General features: G+C 39.6%; 1 protein-coding gene across 1 annotated transcript in view; it reads left to right on the forward strand.

Moving 5' to 3' along the window:
* NIPA1 (NIPA magnesium transporter 1) overlaps positions 1 to 21,237 on the forward strand; it is a 94,702-nt gene extending 73,465 nt beyond the window's left edge. The window contains exons 4-5 of the mRNA XM_043554906.1: positions 12,495 to 12,655; positions 15,475 to 21,237. Coding sequence (XP_043410841.1) covers positions 12,495 to 12,655; positions 15,475 to 15,986 — 673 coding nt within the window. The 3' untranslated portion in view covers positions 15,987 to 21,237. The remainder of the gene's footprint in view (positions 1 to 12,494; positions 12,656 to 15,474) is intronic.
* Positions 21,238 to 26,072: the final 4,835 nt, after the last annotated feature.

A 26,072-nucleotide genomic window follows, 5' to 3' on the forward strand; every position in this document is an offset into this window, starting at 1 on the left:
TAGAGAAGCAGTGGATTAGGGGGAACAAACAGCATGATGGAGCCCATTGTGAGTTCAAGGAAAAATATGTGGATATGGATAGAACTGAGGAGAATGTTAGAAAGTAGTGTTTGACAGCATGGAGAGATTTTGTCATTTTTAAATTTTTAAATTGCCTTTTATGTTGTAACATTGTTTATAATAAAATTGGGGCAAATAATTTGGTACTCATTTCAGTATGACACAAGATACTGTTAGAAGAGGAAAGACAAATCATTTGAAAAAGTTAATGTTCATTTTTTTTAGCAACCTCCTAATAACATATCCACTAAGTGTTTATTAATGCTGTCATTTGAAAAATGTTTGTAGCTACCACTGTCTTAGAAATGCAGCATCAATTTCTTCCGACATTTGTTTTAGAAAATACTATTTGAATCATATAGATACATAGATTCATTTCTTGCCCCAAGTAAATAAGTAAGTAGGGGCTCCTGGGTGGCTTAGTAGGTTAAGCGTCTGACTGGATTTCGGCTCAAGTCATGATCTTGCAGTTTCATGGTTCAAGCCCCGCATCAGGCCCTGTGCTGGCAGCATGTAGCCTGCTTGAGATTCTCTGTCTCCCTCTCTTTCTGCTCCTCTCCCACTTGTGCTATCTCTGTCTCTCTCAAACTTAAAATTTTTTTCAGTAGGTAAGTAAAAAGAGAACATACTCTGAAAAGGTTGTTGTCTATATCACTAATAATATATTTACATGCACTCTCAAGTAAAAAAAAAGTCTGACTTTTATCTACTTTGCCAAATAAACTTGTCATAAGTTGCTCTCTTAAAAAGTTCATTTGATTTTATTTTAATAATATAGATAGGTAGATTATACTAAATATAATAAGTAATAAAATATCTAGTCAATCTAGTAAATCCCTGAGTTTTCCTAAACTCATACTCCTAATTCCACAGCATTTTTATGTGTGTGTAAGTGATTCTTCCCATGGTATATGTTTCCTTCTCATAACCTAAATTTTCTCTGAATGGCCACCCTCATGGGAACATGAGCACTCTCCTGCTCTCTGAACACTTAAAGAAAATTTTTTTTATTGTGGCAGAATAGACATAAAATTTACCATCTTGCCCATTTTTATTTTTTTTATTTTTTATTAAAAAAATTTTTAATGTTTATTTACTTGTGAGAGAGACAGACAGACAGAGTGTGAGTGGGGGAGGGGCAGAGAGAGAGGGAGACACAGAATCTGAAGCAGGCTCCAGGCTCTGAGCTGTCAGCACAGAGCCCAATGCGGGGCTCAAACTCACAAACCATGAGATCATGACCTGAGCTGAAGTCAGACACTTACCCGACTGAGCCACCCAGGTGCCCCAATATAGACAACATTTTGCCTATCCTTTCATCCATCAGTGGACACTTGGTTGCTTCCATGTTTTAGCTATTGTGAATAGCACATTTTGTTTGTTTCCTATTGCTATATGTTTATTGAGATAATTTATTGACTCTTGGCATTAAGTTTCTTTCTTCCTCTTTCTCTTGCCTTTTCTTTATCACACTGTTCCCCACTTCACCTTCCCACCCCCACCCTCACCAGTGCAGACACTGCTTCTCTGTGTTGTGGCCCTGATGCCAACATGTAACTTGTAGCTACATCTCAGACCAGCTCTCCAGGTAGCTATGCCATCAGTTTCACTGACCATTTAACCATTTAACTTAGAGGGTGGCAGACGTTTTCTCTCAAGGGCTAGATGGCAAATATCTTATGCTTTGTGGGCCGTATGGGCTCTGTTGCAACTGCTCAACTCTAGTGTTGTAGTGGAAGGTAGCCATGGACCAGACAAAACACGTGGACATGACTGTGGTACAGTAAGACATTAATTACAAAAGCAGATAGTAGTCTGGGTTGGGCCTATGGGACAGTTTGTTGATTCGTGATTGCCTTTCATCTAATCTCAGCTCAGAAGCCAATAGGCTCTAATGATTGCAGCCAAGGGAAAGCAATAAGAGAAAGGTTTTGAATTGAATAGTTGGTGATTTCGTGCTGGGGAGGCCTGTTAGGTAGATACTCTGCCTCCATCGCAGCCACCATGGGATTGTTCATTCCTAGCCACAGAGGGGAGGGCAAGGACTAATTCTTAATGAGGAATAGACTCAGAGGTAAGTAGTTGCCCAAATCCTTTCTTCGTGTGTCCTTAAATGACACAGTACTATACTATGTTTCTAACTTCTCTAAACTTGATGTTTTAACATCTGCCCTACATGCATGTGCTAAACACACCTAGTTCTGGACAATCCAATAATAAACCCAAGTCACCTTGCCTTGGCCTTCTCCCCCATTTATCACCCCTTAGGTGGGGGAGGCATTCTTTTCAAATGTAAACCAACTAATCCAGAGCCTAATCTCCCCAGGGCCAGGTATGAGACAACTAGGGAGAGCGCCTATGCCCCAGAGTCTTGAAATTAATCACATTAGCCAATTCTAAACCTGGGCTTACCCTTCCTCCCCATTCCTTCTCACAGAAACCACGATAGGTTCTTCCTTTCCCCCATCTCATGACCAACCCTGGTGGTTCCCTGTGTGGCTCCGCATAGTGTATTTTATAGTGGTTGCTATGACCCCTCATCTTGGAAACTGAGTAATAAACTATTTTGCAGTACTATTTAATTTGTACTCTGGTATTTTACAGTGGACTAAGAGATGAGTTGGCCTTGTGGTTCAGGCTCATAGCTGCCTCTCTGCTTTCATGCATGGCAGCCACCTTCCACTGTGGCATAGCCTGCTTATCATCCCAGGCTCATCTCTTGCACTGAGAGCTTCCCAGTCCTCTGGTTTCCACTTCTGTGTGCAGCTATGAGGAGCCCCTCAATTTAACACCCAGTTGTGTATTCTAACATCATTTGTTGGTTCTTTTAGTGATGTTATTTATTTCCCCAAGTACATTGCCAAGGTTTCCTTGAGGACCAGGCTGTGTAGGGGTAAAGACACAAAGTGGTATATGGAAAAAGTTGGAGCTTTGGCTTTATGTGTATGTCATCACCATGATTTCACCTCTTGTTAGCTTTCTATGGCCTTGGGTTCAGTAATAATCCTTTCTGAGGCTCAGCTTTTTTATCTGTAAACAAGGATTAAAAAGGAAATAATCCAGTATATCTGGGTCTGGTGTGCCTTCCTCATGGATATTCATGTTCTCTGAGTGCATTTGGCATAGACAACAACAAAGTGACAATTACTAGTCCCATGATAACTAAAAGTCTTGGTTTTCCAATTCAAAGTGTATACTGATGTTATACAGAGAAATAATAAATATATTATCCAACAAAACCCATAAAATACCTAGGAATAAACCTAATCAAAGAGGTGAAAAACCTATACACTGAAAACTATAGAAAGCTTATGAAAGAAATTGAAGAAGACACAAGAAAATGGAAAAATATTCCACTGCTCATGGGTTGGAAGAACAAATATTCTTAAAATGTCAATACTACCCAAGGCAATCTACATATTCAGTGAATTCGTATCAAAGTAATACCAGCATTCTTCACAGAGCTAGAACAAATGATCCTAAACTTTGTATGGAACCAGAAAAGGCCTCGAATAGCCAAAGCAATCTTGAAAAAGAAAACCAAAGCTGGAGGTATCACAATTCCAGACTTCAAGATGTACTACAAAGCTGTAATCATCAAGACAGTATCGTACTGGCACAAGAACAGACACTCAGATCAATGGAACAGAATAGAGATCCCAGAAATGGACCCACAAACGTGTGGCCAACTAATCTTTGACAAAGCAGGAAAGAGTATCCAATGGAAAAAAAGACAGTCTCTTCAGCAAATGGTGTTGGGAAAACTGGACAGCAACATGCAGAAGAATGAATCTGGACTACTTTCTTACACCATACACAAAAATAAAATCAAAATGGATGAAAGACCTAAGCTTAAGACAGGAAGCCATCAAAATCCTTGAGGAGAAAGCAGGCAAAAACCTCTTTGATCTTGGCCACAGCAACTTCTTACTCAATACGTCTCCAGAGGCAAGGGAAACAAAAGCAAAAATGAACTACTTTTGGTACCTAATCAAGATATAAAGCTTCTGCACAGCAAAGGAAACAATCAGCAAAACTAAAAGGCAACCGACTGAATGGGAGAAGATATTTGCAAATGACATATCAAATAAAGGGCTAGTATCCAAAATCTATTAAAAAAACTGATCAAACTCAACACCCAAAAACCATAATCCAGTGAAAAAAAGGGCAAAAGACATGAATAGACACTTTTTAAAAAATATTTATTTATATTTGAGAGAGACAGGGTGTGAGTGGGGGAGGGGCAGAGAGAGAGGGAGACACAGAATCTGAAGCAGGCTCCAGGCCCCAAGCTGTTAGTGCAGAGCCCGATGCGGGGCTCCAACTCACGAACCTCAAGATCATGACCTGAGCCGAAGTCCAACACTCCACTGACTGAACCACCCAGGTGCCCCTGTGAATAGACACTTTTCTAAAGATAGCCATCTAGAAATAATTCTAGAAGATGGCGACGTAGGAGGACGCTGGGCTCACCGCGCGTCCTGCTGATCACTTAGATTCCATCTACACCTGCCTAAATAACCCAGAAAACCGCCAGAGGCTTAGCAGAACGGAGTCTCTGAGTCTCCGGAGCCAAGCGCAGACGAGAGGACCACGGAAGAGGGTAGGAAGGGCGGCGAGGCGGTGCACGCTCCACGGACTGGCAGGAGGGAGCCGGGGCGGAGTGGCGGCCTGCCGGCCAGGCAGAGCCCCGAGTCTGGCTGGCAAAAGCGGAGGGGCCGGACAGACTGTGTTCCGACAGCAAGCGCGACTTAGCGTCTGGGAGGTCATAAGTTAACAGCTCTGCTCGGAAAGCGGGAAGGCTGGAGGACAAAGGGAGGGAGAGCTTCTGAGCCCCCAGACGACAGAGCGCAGTTTGGTGGGGAAGAAAGGCGCTCGCCAGCGCCATCTCCCTTGCCCATCCCCCAGCCAAAATCCCAAAAGGAACAAGTTCCTGCCAGGGAACTTGCTCGCTCCTCGCAAACACCCAACTCTGTGCTTCTGTGGAGCCAAACCTCTGGCAGTGGATCTGACTCCCTCCCACTGCCACAGGGCCCCTCCCGAAGTGGATCACCTAAGGAGAAGCGAGCTAAGCCTGCCCCTCCTGCCCCCGTGCACCTTGCCTACCCACCCCAGCTAATACGCCAGATCCCCAGCACCACAAGCCTGGCAGTGTGCAAGTAGCCTAGATGGGCCACGCCACCCCACAGTGAATCCCACCCCTAGGAGAGGGGAAGAGAAGGCACACACCAGTCTGACTGTGGCCCCAGTGGTGGGCTGGGGGCAGACGTCAGGTCTGACTGCGGCCCCGCCCACCAACTCCAGTTATACACCACAGCACAGGGGAAGTGCCCTGCAGGTCCTCACCACTCCAAGGACTATCCAAAATGACCAAGCGGAAGAATTCCCCTCAGAAGAATCTCCAGGAAATAACAACAGCTAATGAACTGATCAAAAAGGATTTAAATAATATAACAGAAAGTGAATTTAGAATAATAGTCATAAAATTAATCGCTGGGCTTGAAAACAGTATAGAGGACAGCAGAGAATCTCTTTTTACAGAGATCAAGGGACTAAGGAACAGTCACGAGGAGCTGAAAAACGCTTTAAACGAAATGCAAAACAAAATGGAAACCACGACGGCTCGGATTGAAGAGGCAGAGGAGAGAATAGGTGAACTGGAAGATAAAGTTATGGAAAAAGAGGAAGCTGAGAGAAAGAGAGACAAAAAAATCGAGGAGTATAAGGGGAAAATTAGAAAACTAAGTGATACACTAAAAAGAAATAATATACACATAATCGGTATCCCAGAGGAGGAAGAGAGGGAAAGGTGCTGAAGGGGTACTTGAAGAAATAATACCTGAGAACTTCCCTGAACTGGGGAAGGAAAAAGGCATTGAAATCCAAGAGGCACAGAGAACTCCCTTCAGACGTGACTTGAATTGATCTTCTGCACAACATATCATAGTGAAACTGGCACAATACAAGGATAAAGAGAAAATTCTGAAAGCAGCAAGGGATAAACGTGCCCTCACATATAAAGGGAGACCTATAAGACTCGTGACTGATCTCTCTTTTGAAACTTGGCAGGCCAGAAAGAATTGGCACGAGATCTTCAGTGTGCTAAACAGAAAAAATATGCAGCCAAGAATCCTTTATCCAGCAAGTCTGTCATTCAGAATAGAAGGACAGACAAAGGTCTTCCCAAACAAACAAAAACTGAAGGAATTTGTCACCACTAAACCAGCCCTACAAGAGATCCTAAGGGGGACCCTGTGAGACAAAGTACCAGAGACATCACTACAAGCATAAAACATACAGACATCACAATGACTCTAAACCCGTATCTTTCTATAATAACACTGAATGTAAATGGATTAAATGCACCAACCAAAAGACATAGGGTATCAGAATGGATAAAAAAACAAGACCCATCTATTTGCTGTCTACAAGAGACTCATTTTAGATCTGAGGACACCGTTAGATTGAGAGTGAGGGGATGGAGAACTATTTATCATGCTACTGGAAGCCAAAAGAAAGCTGGAGTAGCCATACTTATATCAGACAAACTAGACTTTAAATTCAAGGCTGTAACAAGAGATGAAGAAGGGCATTATATAATAATTACAGGGTCTATCCATCAGGAAGAGCTAACAATTATAAATGTCTATGCACCGAATACCGGAGCCCCCAAATATATAAAACAATGACTCATAAACATAAGCAACCTTATTGATAAGAATGTGGTAATTGCAGGGGACTTTAACACTCCACTAACAGAAATGGATAGATCATCTAGACACACGGTCAATAAAGAAACAAGGGCCCTGAATGATACATTGGATCAGATGGACTTGACAGATACATTTAGAACCGTGCATCCCAAAGCAACAGAATATACTTTCTTCTTGAGTGCACATGGAACATTCTCCAAGATAGATCATATACTGGGTCACAAAACAGCCCTTCATAAGTTCACAAGAAATGAAATTATACCATGCATACTTTCAGACCACAATGCTATGAAGCTTGAAATCAACCACAGGAAAAAGTCTGAAAAACCTCCAAAAGCATGGAGGTTAAAGAACACCTTACTAAAGAATGAGTGGGTCAACCAGGCAATTAGAGAAGAAATTTAAAAATATATGGAAACAAACGAAAATGAAAATACAACAATCCAAACGCTTTGGGACGCAGCAAAGGCAGTCCTGACAGGAAAATACATTGCAATCCAGGCCTATCTCAAGAAACAAGAAAAATCCCAAATACAAACTCTAAGAGCACACCTAAAGGAAATAGAAGCAGAACAGCAAAGGCAGCCTAAACCCAGCAGAAGAAGAGAAATAATAAAGATCAGAGCAGAAATAAACAATATAGAATCTAAAAAAAAACTGTAGAGCAGATCAACGAAACCAAGAGTTGGTTTTTTGAAAAAATAAACAAAATTGACAAACCTCTAGCCAGGCTTCTCACAAAGAAAAGGGAGATGATCCAAATAGATAAAATCATGAATGAAAATGGGATTATTACAACCAATCCCTCAGAGATACAAACAATTATCAGGGAATACTATGAAAAATTATATGCCAACATATTGGACATCGTGGAAGAAATGGACAAATTCCTAAACACCCACACGCTTCCAAAACTCAATCAGGAGGAAATAGAAAGCTTGAACAGACCCATAACCAGCGAAGAAATTGAATCGGTTATCAAAAATCTCCCAACAAATAAGAGTCCAGGACCAGATGGCTTCCCAGGGGAGTTCTACCAGACGTTTAAAGCAGAGATAATACCTATCCTTCTCAAGCTATTCCAAGAAATAGAAAGGGAAGGAAAACTTCCAGACTCATTCTATGAAGCCAGTATTACTTTGATTCCTAAACCAGACAGAGACCCAGTAAAAAAAGAGAACTACAGGCCAATATCCCTGATGAATATGGATGCAAAAATTCTCAATAAGATACTAGCAAATCGAATTCAACGGCATATAAAAAGAATTATTCACCATGATCAAGTGGGATTCATTCCTGGGCTGCAGGGCTGGATCAACATTCACAAATCAACCAACGTGATACATCACATTAATAAAAGAAAAGATAAGTACCATATGATCCTGTCAATCGATGCAGAAAAGGCCTTTGACAAAATCCAGCACCCTTTCTTAATAAAAACCCTTGAGAAAGTCAGGATAGAAGGAACATACTTAAACATCATAAAAACCATTTATGAGAAGCCCACAGCTAACATCATCCTCAATGGGGAAAAACTGAGAGCTTTTTCCCTGAGATCAGGAACACGACAGGGATGCCCACTCTCACCGCTGTTGTTTAATATAGTGTTGGAAGTTCTAGCATCAGCAATCAGACAACAAAAGGAAATCAAAGGCATCCAAATTGGCAAAGATGAAGTCAAGCTTTCGCTTTTTGCAGATGACATGATATTATACATGGAAAATCCGATAGACTCCACCAAAAGTCTGCTAGAACTGATACAGGAATTCAGCAAAGTCGCAGGATACAAAATCAATGTGCAGAAATCAGTTGCATTCTTATACACTAACAATGAAGCAACAGAAAGACAAATAAAGAAACTGATCCCATTCACAACTGCACCAAGAAGCGTAAAATACCTAGGAATAAATCTAACCAAAGATGTAAAAGATCTGTATGCTGAAAACCATAGAAAGCTTATGAAGGAAATTGAAGAAGATTTAAAGAAATGGAAAGACATTCCCTGCTCATGGATTGGAAGAATAAATATTGTCAAAATGTCAATACTACCCAAAGCTATCTCCACATTCAATGCAATCCCAATCAAAATTGCACCAGCATTCTTCTCGAAACTAGAACAAGCAATCCTAAAATTCATATGGAACCACAAAAGGCCCCGAATAGCCAAAGGAATTTTGAAGAAGACGACCAAAGCAGGAGGCATCACAATCCCAGACTTTAGCCTCTACTACAAAGCTGTCATCATCAAGACAGCATGGTATTGGCACAAAAACAGACACATAGACCAATGGAATAGAATAGAAACCCCAGAACTAGACCCACAAACGTATGGCCAACTCATCTTTGACAAAGCAGGAAAGAACATCCAATGGAAAAAAGACAGTCTCTTTAACAAATGGTGCTGGGAGAATTGGACAGCAACATGCAGAAGATTGAAACTAGACCACTTTCTCACACCATTCACAAAAATAAACTCAAAATGGATAAAGGACCTGAATGTGAGACAGGAAACCATCAAAACCCTAGAGGAGAAAGAAGGAAAAGACCTCTCTGACCTCAGCCGTAGCAATCTCTTACTCGACCCATCCCCAAAGGCAAGGGAATTAAAAGCAAAAGTGAATTACTGGGACCTTATGAAGATAAAAAGCTTCTGCACAGCAAAGGAAACAACCAACAAAACTGAAAGGCAACCAACGGGATGGGAAAAGATATTTGCAAATGACATATCGGACAAAGGGCTAGTATCCAAAATCTATAAAGAGCTCACCAAACTCCACACCCGAAAAACAAATAACCCAGTGAAGAAATGGGCAGAAAACATGAATAGACACTTCTCTAAAGAAGACATCCGGATGGCCAACAGGCACATGAAAAGATGCTCAACGTCGCTCCTTATCAGGGAAATACAAATCAAAACCACACTCAGATATCACCTCACGCCAGAGTGGCCAAAATGAACAAATCAGGAGACTATAGATGCTGGAGAGGATGTGGAGAAACAGGAACCCTCTTGCACTGTTGGTGGGAATGCAAAGTGGTGCAACCGCTCTGGAAAGCAGTGTGGAGGTTCCTCAGAAAATTAAAAATAGACCTACCCTATGACCCAGCAATAGCACTGCTAGGAATTTACCCAAGGGATACAGGAGTACTGATGCATGGGGCACTTGTACCCCAATGTTTATAGCAGCACTCTCAACAATAGCCAAATTGTGGAAAGAGCCTAAATGTCCATCAACTGATGAATGGATAAAGAAATTGTGGTTTATATACACAATGGAGTACTACATGGCAATGAGAAAGAATGAAATATGGCCTTTTGTAGCAACGTGGATGGAACTGGAGAGTGTTATGCTAAGTGAAATAAGTCAGGCAGAGAAAGACAGATACCATATGTTTTCACTCTTATGTGGATCCTGAGAAACTTAACAGAAACCCATGGAGGAGGGGAAGGAAAAAGAAAAAAAAAAAAGAGGTTAGAGTGGGAGAGAGCCAAAGCATAAGAGACTCTTAAAAACTGAGAACAAACTGAGGGTTGATGGGGGGTGGGAGGGAGGGAAGGGTGGGTGATGGGTATTGAGGAGGGCACCTTTTGGGATGAGCACTGGGTGTTGTACGGAAACCAACTTTACAATAAATTTCATATATTGAAAAATAAATAAATAAAAAAATAAAGATAGCCATCTATAGCCAGATGGCTAACAGACATGGAAAAAATGGTCAACATCAGAGAAATACAAATCCAATCTACAATGAGATACCACTTCCAACCTGTCAGAATGGCTAAAATTAACAACTCAGGCAACAACAAATGCTGGCGAGGATACAGAGAAAGAGGAATGCTTTTGCATTGCTGGTCGGAATGCAAACTGGTGCAGCCACTCTGGAAAACAGTATGGAGGTTCCTCAAAAAATTAAAAATAGAACTATCCTACGACCGAGCAATTGCACTACTAGGTATTTATCCAAGGGATACAGGTACGCGGTTTCAAAGGGGCACATGCATCCCAAAGTTTATAGCAGCACTATCAACAATAGCCAAAGTATGGAATGAGTTCAAATGTCCATCAACCGGTGAATAAAGAAGATTTGGTGTGTGTGTGTATATATATACACAATGGAGTATTACTCAGCAACCAAAAAGAGTGAAATCCTGCCATTTGCAGCAACGTGGATGAAACTAGAGGGTATTCTGCTAAGCGAAATTAGTCAGTCAGAGAAAGGCAAATATCATAGGACTTCACTCCTGTGGAATTTAAGATACAAAACAGATTAACATAAGGGAAGGGAAGCAAAAATAGTATAAAAACAGGGAGGGAGACAAAACATAAGAGACTTAAATATGGAGCAATATAGGGATGGGATAAATGGGCAAGGGGCATTAAGGAAGACACTTATTGGGATGAGCACTGGGTGTTATATGTAGGGGATGAATCACTGGATTCTACTCCTGAAATCATTATTGTACTATATGCTAACTAACTTGGATGTAAATTAAAAAAAAAAAAAAAAAGGAAACATATTACCAACCTTAAGATTAAGGAGATTTTGGGGTGCCTGGCTGGATCAATCAGTAGGTAGAGCATGTGACTCTTGATCTCTGGGTCATGAGTTCAAACCCCATGTTGGACGTGGAGCCTATTTAATTAAAAAACAAAACAAAACAAAAACTTTTTTTTTTAATTTTTTTTTTAACGTTTATTTATTTTTGAGACAGAGCATGAACGGGGGAGGGGCAGAGAGAGGGGGAGACACAGAATCGGAAGCAGGCTCCAGGCTCTGAGCCATCAGCCCAGAGCCCAACACGGGGCTCGAACTCACGGACCGCGAGATCGTGACCTGAGCTGAAGTCGGACGCTTAACCGACTGCGCCACCCAGGCGCCCCAAAACAAAAACTTCTTAAAAAAATTATAGATGTTTTAAGATGATTTTTTTTGCATTAAAAAATAATGTGACCACATTTTAAATATTTGAGGTATTATAGACGAGAAAAATAACCAATCACCCATACTCCTACCATAATGTAATTACTATTAGCATTTTGGTTTTTTTTCTTGTTTGTGCATTTTCTTAATTTATTTTAACTGACGTGTTTTGATCGTGAATGACTTATAATTATTTTAACAGTTTTCATATCCTACTTTCCCACTTAACATAGTTTCTTTGATTGTTTGCTTTTAAAAATAAGGAAACAGGGCACCTGGGTGGCTCAGTCAGTTAGGCATCCGACTCTTGGTTTCGGTTCAGGTCATGATCTTGCAGTTTGTGTGATTGAGTCCCACATCAGGCTCTGCACTGTCAGCGAGGATTCTCTCTCCCTTTCTCTCTGCCCCTTTACACGTACTCTTTCTCTCTCTCTCAAAATAAATAAATAAACAAAAATAAAGAAATAAGGAAAGAATATTTTTATTTAACCATAAAACCTCATTTTATGAATGATGACTTATTTTTCTATTCTGATCTATTTCATATCTACTGAAATAATGTATAGCAGTATGAGTTAAGAGTCATTAACTATGTATTGACTGCATGGTATTGGTATGAAAATCCTTTGTATTTAATAATTTCAATAAATTCCTAATCTTTTCTACTCTTAAAAACTAAGTTAAAAATGAATATGGCTATCAAGAAAATATGGCTTTTCTAAAATAACTACAGTTAGTAGAAACAGGTCAGATAGTATTAAATTTTAACGATTTCTCTCTCTCTTTTTTTAAACAAAGGTCCATTTTAGCTTCTTACCTTCTGAAGGAAAAGCTCAACATCTTGGGCAAGTTGGGATGTCTGCTAAGCTGTGCAGGTTCTGTTGTACTGATTATCCACTCCCCGAAATCTGAGAGTGTGACCACTCAGGCTGAGCTGGAAGAGAAGCTGACTAACCCAGGTAACTCCTTTCTAGCAAAGGTGCCAGAGAGCTTGCCTGTCTCCAGTGTGATCCAGGCCTGGGCTTGGGTTGGCCTATCTATGGTCTGTTTTCACAGACCCTGTGTTTGACTTTGCATATGAGTGGCCATTGCTGTGCCCTACACTTTATAGCATCCCCTGCTCTCCTGCTGCCCCAGGAGTGGGAGGAGGTCTGGTGGTTCTGGACCTTGCATTCCTGCTCCCTGGAGTTCAGTACCACTTCTGCTTTCTTCCTGACCTCTGGGATCTTGCACATGGGTGCCTTTATCACCTGGCCCCCTCAACGCGGCCTCATCCCCTCAGGCCTCAATCCCATGAGCACCCACCTCCCACTTACCATGGCCTTCCCATTCCCCTACCTCCTATGACCACCCCCCACACGCCTCCTCCTGTCACCTCTTGCCACCTCCCAGTACTCCCACCCTACCTCCTTTCCTGCATTCCTACTGTCTCTTCTCTTTTGTGTCAGTCCTCCTGGGATCTGCTGTGGACCATGTTCCCCTCAGGACCACTGTTGTGCCCAAGCCTCTCACTTCCCTGTAACGTGAAACTGAGAGCTGAGACCCAATTTGATTTATCTTTGGATTTCCCATAGAGATCTCTGTATAGTTTTTCTACATGTTTTTGACATGACAAATGCTATAAAAAACAACAGTCTACATAATTGTACTGGCCTAAAGTATAGATTCTTCTAAATTACTCCCAGCAGACCATCTTATATTGCTTACCAATTTGTGCCAGCACAAAACTGCATCCACACCAATATCCCAAATACAGACATCTCTAAGCCACAAATACCTCACCACTCTTTTATAGCTTTTAATTGGCAGTGAATGACATTGCAGTGGAAATATCTGTAAAATTTCAAAAGGGATTCATAATGAAATTAACCAAGACTGTATTTTCCTGTAATTTTTTATCCCTAAACATTTAGCATTGTTATATTTACTTCCTCCTGTAAAAGCCAAAATATTTCCAAAACTGTGAGAAATGAAAGTACAAAAACATGAAAAAAATCAGAAAAATGGATATGAATATCCTGAAGAATTTACTTTATGTAATTTTCAGAAAAGTATATCCAAAGGCCTTTTACTTTCTGATAAATGTGGATACCAGTATATTCAGGTCTTAACTTTTACAAAAAACATATCTAATTTGAATACTGCCATAATAATTTGGTATGAAAATATGATGGTAGCAAAAAGATTTTTCTTTTTTTTAAATTATAGTTTATTTATTTATTTTGAGAGAGAAAGAGCCACGTGCTCAAGCAGGGAGGGGCAGAGAGAGGGGGAGAGAGAGAATCCCAGGCAGGCTCTGCACTGTCAGCACAGATCCCGATGCAGTGCTCAATCTCACTACTGTGAGATGATGACCTGTGCTGAAATCAAGAGTTGGACACTTAGCTGACTGAGCCACCCAGGTGCCCCTAAAAGATTTTTCTTTTTAACATGAATAACGTGTTTTAACCTGGAATATAAAATGATGTTATTCTAGCCACTTATAAATTTTTTTTAATGTTTATTTTATTTTTGAGAGACAGAGTGCAAGTAGGGGAGGAACAGAGAGAGGGAGACACAGAGTCTGAAGCAGGCTCCAGGCTCTGAGCTGTCAGCACAGAACCTGTTGTGGGGCTTGAACCCACGGACCGCGAGATCATGACCTGAACTGAAATCAGACGCTTAACTGACTGAGCCACCCAGGTGCCCCTATTCTAGCCACTTATAAATTAAAGAGGTTTCTAAGTTTTTTTTAATGTTTATTTATTTTGAGAGAGAGAGCTCACGTGCTTACATGCTCAGGACAAAGAGAATCTCAAGCAAGCTCCATGCTGCCAGTGCAGAGCCCAATGTGGAGCTTGATCTCACGAATTGTGAGATTATGACCTGAGCTGAAATTAAGAGTTGAATTGTTAACCAACTGGGTCACCTAGGCACCCCAAGAGGCTTCTAAGTTTTTAAATTTTTTTTCTAAAGGTTAAAAAAACATTATGAATTTTTTTATCAAAGAATTGCCTCAGAAGAAATTTTAAGGTCATCTTCCTGAATCTTCCCTCAGAACAGGGCTCCGTAGTTCTTTTTTCTTCTTACGTTTGAGGAAGAGTCACAGCCTGCCTAGTGCATGTCCTGTTCCTAGCCCTGTCAGGCCCAGCTTCTAACACCTCCTTTATAATCTCAGATTGAATTAGAAATTACAACCTCCTTTTGTACACATAACTTCAAAGCAAATAAAGCCTTAAATGTAATATGAAGGAGAAATAGCCCGATAGTACTTTATAATAAAATAGAATGCTCAGGTACAACTATAGAAGACATACCAGTAGACCCCATGCCTTGTGGAGTTGCTGAGAGCCTGGGAGCTGTAAATAAAGACTCATGTGGAGTGTCGTGCTATTAACTCAAACATTCAGGGGATATTGTTGTCAGCAATGGGATGAAGTTCTTAATGAAGTTCTGAAAAATTCAGTGCATATTAAATATATGCAAAAATTACTTTGTTTTATATATAACTGGGTTCTAGGCTCTGATAATTATAAGCACATTTGTCACTTACAAGTCCAAGGAGACCCTCAGAAGTTGTGAGAAGAATGAGATTTTTGTGTGGTACTGTCTCCACATCTCAGGGCCCCTGGCCTTGGCCCACTATATGTAGCCCTTAAATCACTGCAACAGAACAACTACCCCACAGCTTTCTCACATGTTCCTGAAGAACCCTCCCACTCTGGCCACACACACAGGACCACATTCTGCCTAGGGTTTGTGAATTGACTGTAAAGTAAGAAAATTGTCTGTTTTCCAGTGTTTGTGGGCTATTTGTGTATCGTGCTCCTTATGCTGCTACTGCTCATCTTTTGGATTGCACCAGCCCATGGGCCTACCAACATCATGGTCTACATTAGTATCTGCTCTTTGCTGGGGAGTTTCACCGTGCCTTCCACCAAGGGCATCGGGCTGGCAGCCCAAGACATCTTCCACAACAACCCATCCAGTCAACGGGCACTCTGCCTGTGCCTGGTGCTCCTCGCCGTGCTTGGTTGCAGCATCATTGTCCAGTTCAGATACATCAACAAGGCACTTGAGTGCTTCGACTCCTCTGTGTTCGGGGCCATCTATTACGTCGTATTCACCACCCTCGTCCTGTTAGCCTCGGCCATCCTCTTTCGGGAATGGAGCAACGTAGGCCTGGTGGACTTCTTGGGTATGGCCTGTGGGTTCACTACTGTCTCTGTTGGGATTGTCCTTATACAGGTGTTCAAAGAGTTCAATTTCAACCTTGGGGAGATGAACAAATCTAATATGAAAACAGACTAGGATGCAACAGGGGGGGTGGGTGGCTCAAGGAATAGGAAATGGATGTGGTTTCTGGTCCTAATTTGATGTGAAGTAGAAGAGACCCTAATCACTGGTATTAAAGTTGCTTGCATATTAATGGGTGGTCTGGTGGACAGTAGGGAGCATCGCTCAGCATCCAAGTAGGGGCCCAGCCCTCTGCAGTCTAAAGTTGCTAAATGGTTGTCTGGGCATCATCTCTCTCTGATGAGAGGAATCTCATGTTCATTGCCATTAACCTGGAAGCTTTCATGAATACTATTTCCTTTAACAATATTTTAACATTATTTAATAGAAGATAAAGTTGGGCTCTTTCCGGTTAGTCTTTGCAGGGGAGCAGATATTGTTACTTAGAAAATTACTTTGGAAATGGGGGAAATTGTTGTCTTACAGTCTGACTATACAGTAAATGTGTCTGTAGTTGTGTTATTTTGCATTAAGCATGTATAACATTCAGGTACCTCATCCAAATAAGAAGTATATACATTTAATTGTTTTTAATCTGCTAATGAGCTGACTCTCCCACCTCCTACTCCAAGACATTTTAATTGAACATAGAGAGAGAATGAGTGGACATGATGCAGAGTTCCATTTATAGGATGACTTTCAATAGCTCAAATCAATTTCAGTGCCTTTATCACTTGAACTCTTCACTTAATTTGACTATTACTATGTGTATGTTCTCTTAGAATAACTCTTTGATTATACTTTAATATTTCACTATTCAAAATATAAATGTATAGAGCAGTTAGAAATAACAGTATATTCATTTGTTGGAAGAAAGTCACAGTGAAAGACACATAAGAGCAAATTGACCTTTTTAGCATGTATTTATTGTCCAATTAAAGACAGTTGACTTAAGTAGCATAAGGTATTTTATTTGTATTTAATCTATGTAACTGGGACCCAGTATCAAATATATCCACATTCTCTTTCAGTGACCATTGTGGCCATTCCAAAGAAATAAATTATTCAACTTGATAATAAGGTTGTTAGATGAGAGAGTAACTGTTCAATAGCACATATATCAGGTTCCCTATAATACAGGAACAGGTTAAAAGACACAGTCAAGCTCAGGCAAGTTTCTGAAAATTGGAACATATAAAGTAAGTTTTCAAAAGAATTTCTACTAAAATGAAAACAATTAATTTAGCCATCTCCCTGTTGTTTGAGATGACAGAGCACCCTACAATTCCTCACCCAACCTCTCATTAATCTTCTGAAATGCAAAATAGCCACTAAATATGCCAATATTTGGATCAAAGAGATCATTTGTCTGTTTATAGTAACCTCCTATGTATAGTAAGTGGGAGCAAAGCACAAAGTGATGCAAGTTGTTTCATCAAGATATCATGTACTTCATATGCAATGTTTTATCTAATAGGGAACTGTGCCAAGTTGGAAAATGGGATTGGGTAAGGCAGAATTAGTGAACTAGAATATCACATTTAATAATACCCAATTAAAGTTACTCACTAAGGAAAAAAATATTTTTTCAGGCAAAAAGAGCATTTCTAAATACCAAAGAAATTGTTCCCTAAAGTGTGGGGAGGCTAAATAAAAGGCTAAATAAAAGAGGCTAAATAAAATGAGGATAGTTTAACATACAGTGAAGAACACCTTTATGAATTAAAAGTACATGTGATGGCATGAGTTGTCAGTGATTAGTGAACTAAGAGCAGCAACAAAATTGTTTAAAAAATTTTTAATCTTACATTAACTGACAGTTAATAAATACTCAAAAAGTCCCTCACTTTTTTTTTATCAGCTCCTAAAGATTTGTTTTTTTTTTTATTATCAGGTATTTTTAGGAATGCAAGCCTTAATTTATTGAACTGAACTTTCTGAAAATATCATGTAGCAGTGTCAGTATAATAGTTTCCTACATAAGGTTTGAGACATTAAAAGAATAACTTGTGGTGAACAAAAGTATACTGAGAAAGTTCATGTGTCTTAAGGAAATTATCTTGTTTATTTTGTTACAGCTTACAGTTGAAGCTTAGTTTAAATTCATCTATTAGTGTTCCTCATTATATTTTAGTTCACGGTTACACCATGGATACTCAGCAGTGGTATTTTCTGGATGATCATCCCTGTTTTGTTTTGTTTATAGCAAAACAAAATCTGAAAGTAGTAATAGCTGATCTCCTCTTAAGGATGACTTGTTCTGGAACAGTTGGACTCTCCCAGGTTTAGCAGATTACTTTGGTGGGATACACAGCTTTCCTTCCAGTGGGACAAAGTTCTCAGGATTGTATTTCAAGTGTGTGACTCTAGCCTCAAATGGACATGACCAGCAGTCTAAAGAGCCCAATTTTCAAGTTTGACATAGAGCATATAACTTCTGATTTAATAATATATATGTATTTTTTATACATTCATGTTTTCATAATTCATTTGGAATTGCAAAGAAAAAAAAGGCCTCAAAGTGAGAGTTTGGGAGGAGCTAGAATGGGAATGGGTCTCATTGGTCTCTCCAAAAATAAATACATATGAAACATTTTCATGATTATACTATTCCTTGGGCTTTATCTCTGATAAACTAAGAAGAAATTTACCTACCGCCTACTTGTTTTCAAGCCTCTCTAAAATCTTATATTTCTGATCACAATTTGCAAATTTACTCTGGATACTTAAATAAGCCGTTTCTCTCCTCTACTACTTGGACAATGCTTTGTTTTTTCATCTGAATCTTTGCATTTGAAAAGATTGCTTTCTGTTTTGCTAATTGATCAAGTGTAGGGCCTATTAAGGATTCTGAGACCACCCTGGGCATTTTGTTCTTCTAGAGGACTATTCCATCTCTGTAGAGAAGGTCCTCGAGAGGAAGGGCGGTCTGCTTCTTGCCACACATGGAATAAGAACTGCTCATAACTCGTTCTTCAGTCAGATGTCACTATAGTATTTTCACATTAGAATGTTAGTGAAATACACTTTGCTGCTCTTGGTTCAGCAATAAGAAATATTCTTTCAATTCCTACTTTTCAAGCAAGTTTGTTATACTCAATATTATTATTTCCAGAAGTTCATTCCAGCTGTAGTAGGTTGGTCTTTGTTCTTTTTCTTTGGGTTTCATGTCTGTCAGAACACTATTAACGTGTACAGTCACCCCTCATCTTCCTTCTTCCTTGACAGCTTCACTCTTTGTAAATACTGTGCTCACTTCTAGAAGCTAGTTCCTAGACATTTGTAAAGCACTGATATGCAGTGTCTTCCAGGTGTAGACAAGCACTTTGGTCCATGGAGACCAAAGGTATTGATGGCTGCATAGTTCTTATTGCGAGATGGTACCTCTCTTTTCCAAGCTGCTCAACTAATCTAGAATAGTGGAGAAAGTGCTCCAATTGTCTACAGAGCCATGGCCATTGCTCTTTTTTGATGCCTACTTGATCCTGACTTAGACCTCTTATGACCGAGTAGGAAACTGGAAAGAGAAAAATGCTTCAATTTAGATCTGTTCATGACTGTCTGATTGGTTCCAGTGGTCTGAAGGAGTTATCCTTCTCACTGTGTTTGAAACCAAGGAAGTAGTTCACCCATCAAGCAGGATTAGATGGAATCTTGGTGTTCCGCCTTCTCAGGGACCAAAAATGTAACATTAACAACTTAGTATTGACCTTCTTCCCAAGGACATGTCCATGTTAGTTTTTCATATGTTTTACTCATAGTCATAGCTAGAAGCCTGTTAACTTGAGTTGGAAAGAGAAAAGATCAAGTTGCACACCAGTCACACCATAAAACAGTTTATCATATAAAATACCTCAATTTTCTGTATTCCTCACTTCCACCTCACAGTTGTACTGGTGATGAATTTTAAGGGTCTGTCCTTTAGTTTATTGGTGATTTTTCACATCTGGCCAGATTCTTATACCTCCACCATATACTTGAAAAGATTAAGAATTATAGGAATGAGAATGAGAATTTGGCTCAGTATCACTACTTGTTTATTTTCATATACATTTCTCACATGCTGTGAAATGCAACAAGAGAATTATATTTTAAGAAATGTAACTTTATGTTACATCAAAAATTATTGTGTAGTAAAAAGTTGATACTCAGTAGAACAATGATCATGTAAATAAATCTATTTCAGATGTACCCAATGTGATAAAAAGCATTGTCTAGGACCCCAGAGCATGAGCCAGGGAGAAAGATTTATTTGTTCTTTTCTCTATTTTTCCTTGAATTGTGCAACTATAGGTGAGTCACTTAACCTTTCTGTGCCTCAGTTTCTCTACCTCTAAAGGGGTGAGATGGTTCTCCAAATCACCTGTTTTAGAGCACTCACACTTTTAGCGTGTGCTGGTAGCCTCAGACAAGAGTGTTATGTGTAGGATTGCTCTGGAGTGGTGAAGTGGAAACTCAGCTTGCACTGGGCATCCTGTATGCTCAGGACTGTGCTTTAGACATGCAGCTTCAAGCACTGAGTAAGCAAAGGAAGTGCTGGGTGTAAAGTTTGCACGATTCCATGAAGCTTTAATTTTTCTTTTTTCTTTTTTTTTTTTTAAGGAAGGCTTTTATATATTCTATTATAAAACGTGAAGGTTAAACAGGGACTTTTAAAAGCTGCACTGAAAGATCACATTCTGATGATGTGATAAGATTTTCTGACATTCTGCATATGTTTATGTTCTGCAGAAGATTCAATGACCTGTGAACCAGATTGATTCTGTTGTGTTAAATTTGTTAGGAATGATGCTGAACTTCCTGCTTCCAAGCAGCTCAACCCTGACCATGAATTACCTGACACCAGGTAAATGTCAGGAGCTCCCAAACCACTAGTGCCAAAAGGTCACGTTGAAAAGTTTCTTTTCTTTGTCAGAATGTACTAATTCCCTCCCCCCACCTCTATGTCAGTGTTTTTGCACTTTGGAATAATTTAAAGGTACTGTTTTCCAGTAGCATTCCTGAGTGTTGTTGCCTTTTTAAATGACAACTATTACTTTCTTGTAAAATGGATTATAATCGTGAAAGAGAAGAAGACTAGATAAAAAATGTAAAATGTTGATTGACTGCATAAGTTTTTTCCTGTAAATGTATCAGGGGAGCTTCCAATTAGCATACATACACACATTTGTCAATGGCTAAGACTTGCTTATCTTTTGCTTTATAGAAATAGTCATAGCATGTTGTAATTGCCTTATGTAAATAAAAAAGGCTATTTATTAAGTTTTCCAATAATATTTATTAATCTGTATGTGTTTTAAAATAAAATAACTTATTTCTAGCTGAACATTTGTTGCTTTTTTTTTTACCCACTACTTGAAACACCCATGTAGTCCCAGGTTCCATATCATCCTAATTCCTCAATTAAATGTTTCCCATGTTCTTTACAGAAACAAATAGCCCAGTTCCCATCATGATATAAAAAATATGTGCCTGTGAATATCTTAGGGAGCAAAACCAGGATGTGTGGAGGAATTTACCATCTAGTGATTACCTTCTGACACAATTAAAGAAAACCAGGTATATTTTAATATATTAATATCTTTTACATGTTTGGGGAGTATATAAAATAACATTTTATTATATTTTAAGCACATAAAAATTTAGAGAATTATAACACATCTTAAAACTACAAGTATCATCAGAAATCTTATTATTAATCTTTTTAGTGTCCTGTAAGTCACTTTGTTAAACAGAAAAATATTTTATTTGAGAAAAAATATGTATTTTTTAGGCTCTGTCCAAAAGGATTTAATTACATTTTTAAAAAGATTTTTAAAATCACTTTTAAAAAGATTACTTGTAAGCAATCTCTACACTCAAAGTGGGTCTTGAACTTACAACCCCCAAATCAAGAATCACATGCTCCACTGACTGAGCCAGCCAGGTGCCCCTAATTACTCACATTTTGATCAAACTATATCTATTTAGAAATCAGGAACAGACATTTCTAAAAACCACCAAATGTTTCTGTGGATACCCCTTTCCACATAGGTTTTTGAGGTTGTGAAGCGTGTAAGTGCCAAATTCTACAAAAACTTGTCCTGGTTGGTTACTAGTATAGAACTGTAAGTTTCAGCTTCTAGCCAAGCACAGTAGTAGCTAGTAGTACTGCACCTAGTTCTGAGGGTTGTATAAAATCAGGCATGCCCCCTGCCCTCCAAAGAGCTTATGCTCTGTTTTCTCTGTTCCTGAGTCATGTGCCTCTCTGATGACTCATGGCATTGTTGGCATCTTTGTTTTAATGTTTATCACCTGGTACACCATATTTCAAACCTCACATGGTCGTTTCAAAAAGTTTTTTTGAGTTTGAGAGCTAAGGCAGTCAGGAAACAAAAACAAAGATACTTCTATCTGTACTAGCAGTTCAGAAGAGAAAGATTCCAGCTGAGGAAATTTGAAAGTTGGGATTTGAATTGCACCATGGCAAGCAGGGTAGGAGGGATGCTAATCAAGTAACAAACACAACAAATCCATATAAAATAACTGAAATAAAGGGATGGAAGATGGAGAAGTCAAAGTGTGGTTGCCTGTCTATAAAATGGAATCCTTTTACTTTTGGTGATGATGTTAGGGGGATCTTAGTGTCCTCCTTACCCTAATTTGGTGTGCTTATTGCTGCTCTAACAAATTACTACAAACTTTTTGGCTTAAAACAACACAAATTTATTATCTTACAGTTCTGGAGGACAGAAATCCAACATGAATTTAACTGGGCTAAAATCAAGGTGTTATCAGGATTATATTCTTCCTGGAGGCTCTAGGTGAGAATCTGTTCCCTGCCTTTTTCAGCAGAGGCCTTGCACATTTTTTGGCTTATTCCCCTTTCTGCAACTTTAAAGCTAGCAATGTTGCATCTCCCTGATCCTTCTTCCGTTGTCATATCTCATTCTCTGTCTCTGACACTTATGCCTTTGTTTTGTTTTTTGTTTTTTATTTTTATTTTATTTTATTTATTTATTTTAACGTTTATTTATTTTTGGGACAGAGAGAGACAGAGCATGAATGGGGGAGGGGCAGAGAGAGAGGGAGACACAGAATTGGAAACAGGCTCCAGGCTCCGAGCCATCAGCCCAGAGCCTGACGCGGGGCTCGAACTCACGGACCGCGAGATCGTGACCTGGCTGAAGCCGGACGCTTAACCGACTGCGCCACCCAGGCGCCCCTGTTTTTTGTTTTTTAAGAGGGAGAACATGTGTGCATGGGGGAGAGGCAGAGAAACGGGGAGGGGTGGGGGCGGGGAGAGAGAATCCCAAGCAGGCTCCATGCTCTTAGTGTGGAGCCTGACGCAGGGCTTAATCCCATGAACCAGGAGATCGTGACCTGAGCTGAAATCAAGTCAGACACTTAACTGACTGAGCCTGCAGGCGCCCCTGCCTTCTTACAAAAACCCGTGTAATTATTTTGTACCCACTTGGACAATCCAGGATTATCTCCCCATCTCAAGACCCTTAATTCAATCACAGGTGCAAAGTCCCTTTTGCCTCTAACATAACATAGTAACAGGTTCTATGGGTTAGAACTGTGGAAATCTTTGGGGAAGGGGGCTTTATTCTGCCTACCATATCCACTCCCCATTTCATCAAATGAGGTAATTATTAAAAGCCAATTCCTGGCTTTTAATGAACATCCTAGTGTTTTACCTAAATTTACTTCAAGTTATTACTATCTTTTCCAGACAGCTCTCCTCTCTCCCTCCAACAAATGTTTTTAGAATATGCCCTACTACATTTTTAAGTCTATGGTCTTGGGTAAACTTAATAATATTAATTGGAAAACATTTATATAATACCTTTAAAATGCTAGAGATACCAGAGGAGAGATGGGTGGGAGGGATGGTTTAAATAAGTGATGGGGATTAGGGTTAAATAGGTGATGCACTTGTTGAGATGAGCACACGGTGTTGTATGCAAGTGATGAATCACTATATTGTACACCTGAAATGCTGTTCTTGGGCTCTTGGCTGGCCTCTGTGGTAACAAAACCAAAACACAGAAGAGCAACTTAAGAACAATTTAGACATGAGAAAACTATTTGATTTACTAATACATGATTTTCAAAAATACTGTTTAGTAGAGAAGTCTTGCTTATATAACTTGTTTCTATAACTGACAAAAAATTTTACAGCTTTATTGAGGTATAATTGACATACTGTAAACTGCACATATATAAAATATACATTTGGTAGGTTTTGATGTATGCGATATGATGTTATAGATTGATCGCATCACCATGAGCAAAACAGCAAACATATACATCACCCCAAAGTTTCTTTTTGCCCCACCCACTATGATCCCTCTCTGCCTTTCTTGTTCCCTCCACTCCCAGTCAACCACCCACTTTGTTGCTATGTATTACAATTGTTTATTATATACTCCTTTGGTCTGGCTTCTTTCACTTACCAAAATTATTTTGAGAATTAGCCATGTTATAACATGTATCAGTAGTTCATTCCCTTTTATTGTTCAGTGGTATTCTATTATATGGATACACCACATTTGCTCATCCACAGTTGCTTTGTTGTTGGACATTTGAGTTGTTTACATTTTTTTGGCCATTACAAATAAAGCTGCTATTGAATGTTCAATTACAAGTCTTTTAGTGGATATATGCTTTCATTTCTTTTGGATAAATACCTAGGAATAGAACATCTGGGTCATATGGTTGATATATGTTTAACTCTCTAAGGAACTGCCAAACTGTTTTCCGAGGAAGTTGCACTAGTTTATAATCCCACCAGCAGTGTTTGAAAAGGAAGTGGATTTTTAAAAATTTAAAAATGTCTTATGATCAATGCTTGAGCATTCACATTATATATAGAAATGCTGGGGCGCCTGGGTGGCTCAGTCGGTTAAGCTTCCGACTTCGGCTCAGGTCACGATCTTGTGGTCCGTGGGTTTGAGCCCCGCATCAGGCTCTGTGCTGACAGCTCAGAGCCTGGAGCCTGTTTCGGATTCTGTGTCTCCCTCTTTCTCTGACCCTCCCCTGTTCATGGTCTCTCTCTGTCTCAAAAATAAATAAATGTTAAAAAAAAAATTAAAAAAAAAAAAAAGAAATGCAACATCACGTGCTAGAGAGTGATCTGGGCATTTAAGAAGCCTGCATAATGTTAGCAAGGTATGTTATGTACACTTATGAAACAATGCATTGTATAATGTGACTGTTAAGTGTCAGATGGGAGGACCAGATAAATGTGAGAGGAGTCTGTGGACTACAACAAAGAGAGAAAGCTGAATAGATGAAGCAGGGCTTTGCTGGAATGATTAGAATACTGGCAGAGAAGACCTTCAAACAAATTCCTTAAGTTAAATTAACATAATTTCTAAGTATTCATGCAAACCACTACTTTCATTATAATCATCTGTCTCCTATAGGTATCTGTTGGCATTTGTTAGTTATTGCTACATACCAATCCACATCAAAATTGGTGGCTTAAAGCAACAATCATTTAGTCTTTTTCATAGGTCTGTGGATCAACAGTGCATTCAACCAATTGGATCTGAGTCTGTTGGCTCAGTCTCTGGAGTCTGGACATAGTATGGTTCATCTGGGTAGCTTTGCAAGTTGCTCTGTTCCACATGGTCTCCTTCTCCAGCAAGCTAGTCCAGTTTCTTAGCAAAATTTAGGCTGGGCACCACCACATTTTCTTGGCCGAAAACTATCCCCAGTCCCAAGGCCAAGGCAGAATCAGGGGATGGGGTGGAGCTGCAAAGTCACTCTGCAAAATGTTTGGGTACATTTATAAGCAGAGAATTGCCGCCATTTTTCATCAATCTATCACATCATCAGAGACGAACATGCCAACCATCTTTCAATATGTAATGTAATTCCTTATTTGGCTATGTAATCCAGCTAGAATTTGGCTGAGACCAAAGAAATAAGCAAAAAAGGCCCTCTGAGTCAGTTCTAAAATGGCACAATTAGCTGGTTACCAAGCTCACAAAAGATTAAAAACTTTTAAATTAGTGGCTGCATAGTCACTTATAACAAAACCAGAGTGTAGGGGCTGTGTAGTCCAATTAGACTAGTCTGAAAAGAGCAAATTATATTTGGCATTTTCTGGTTCAACAAGCACTCACTTAAAAAACATTCCCCCCCCCCCCCCCCGCCTCCACCTGGGTG

Source organism: Prionailurus bengalensis, chromosome B3 (assembly GCF_016509475.1).
Source record: "Prionailurus bengalensis isolate Pbe53 chromosome B3, Fcat_Pben_1.1_paternal_pri, whole genome shotgun sequence".
Lineage (NCBI taxonomy): Eukaryota > Metazoa > Chordata > Mammalia > Carnivora > Felidae > Prionailurus > Prionailurus bengalensis.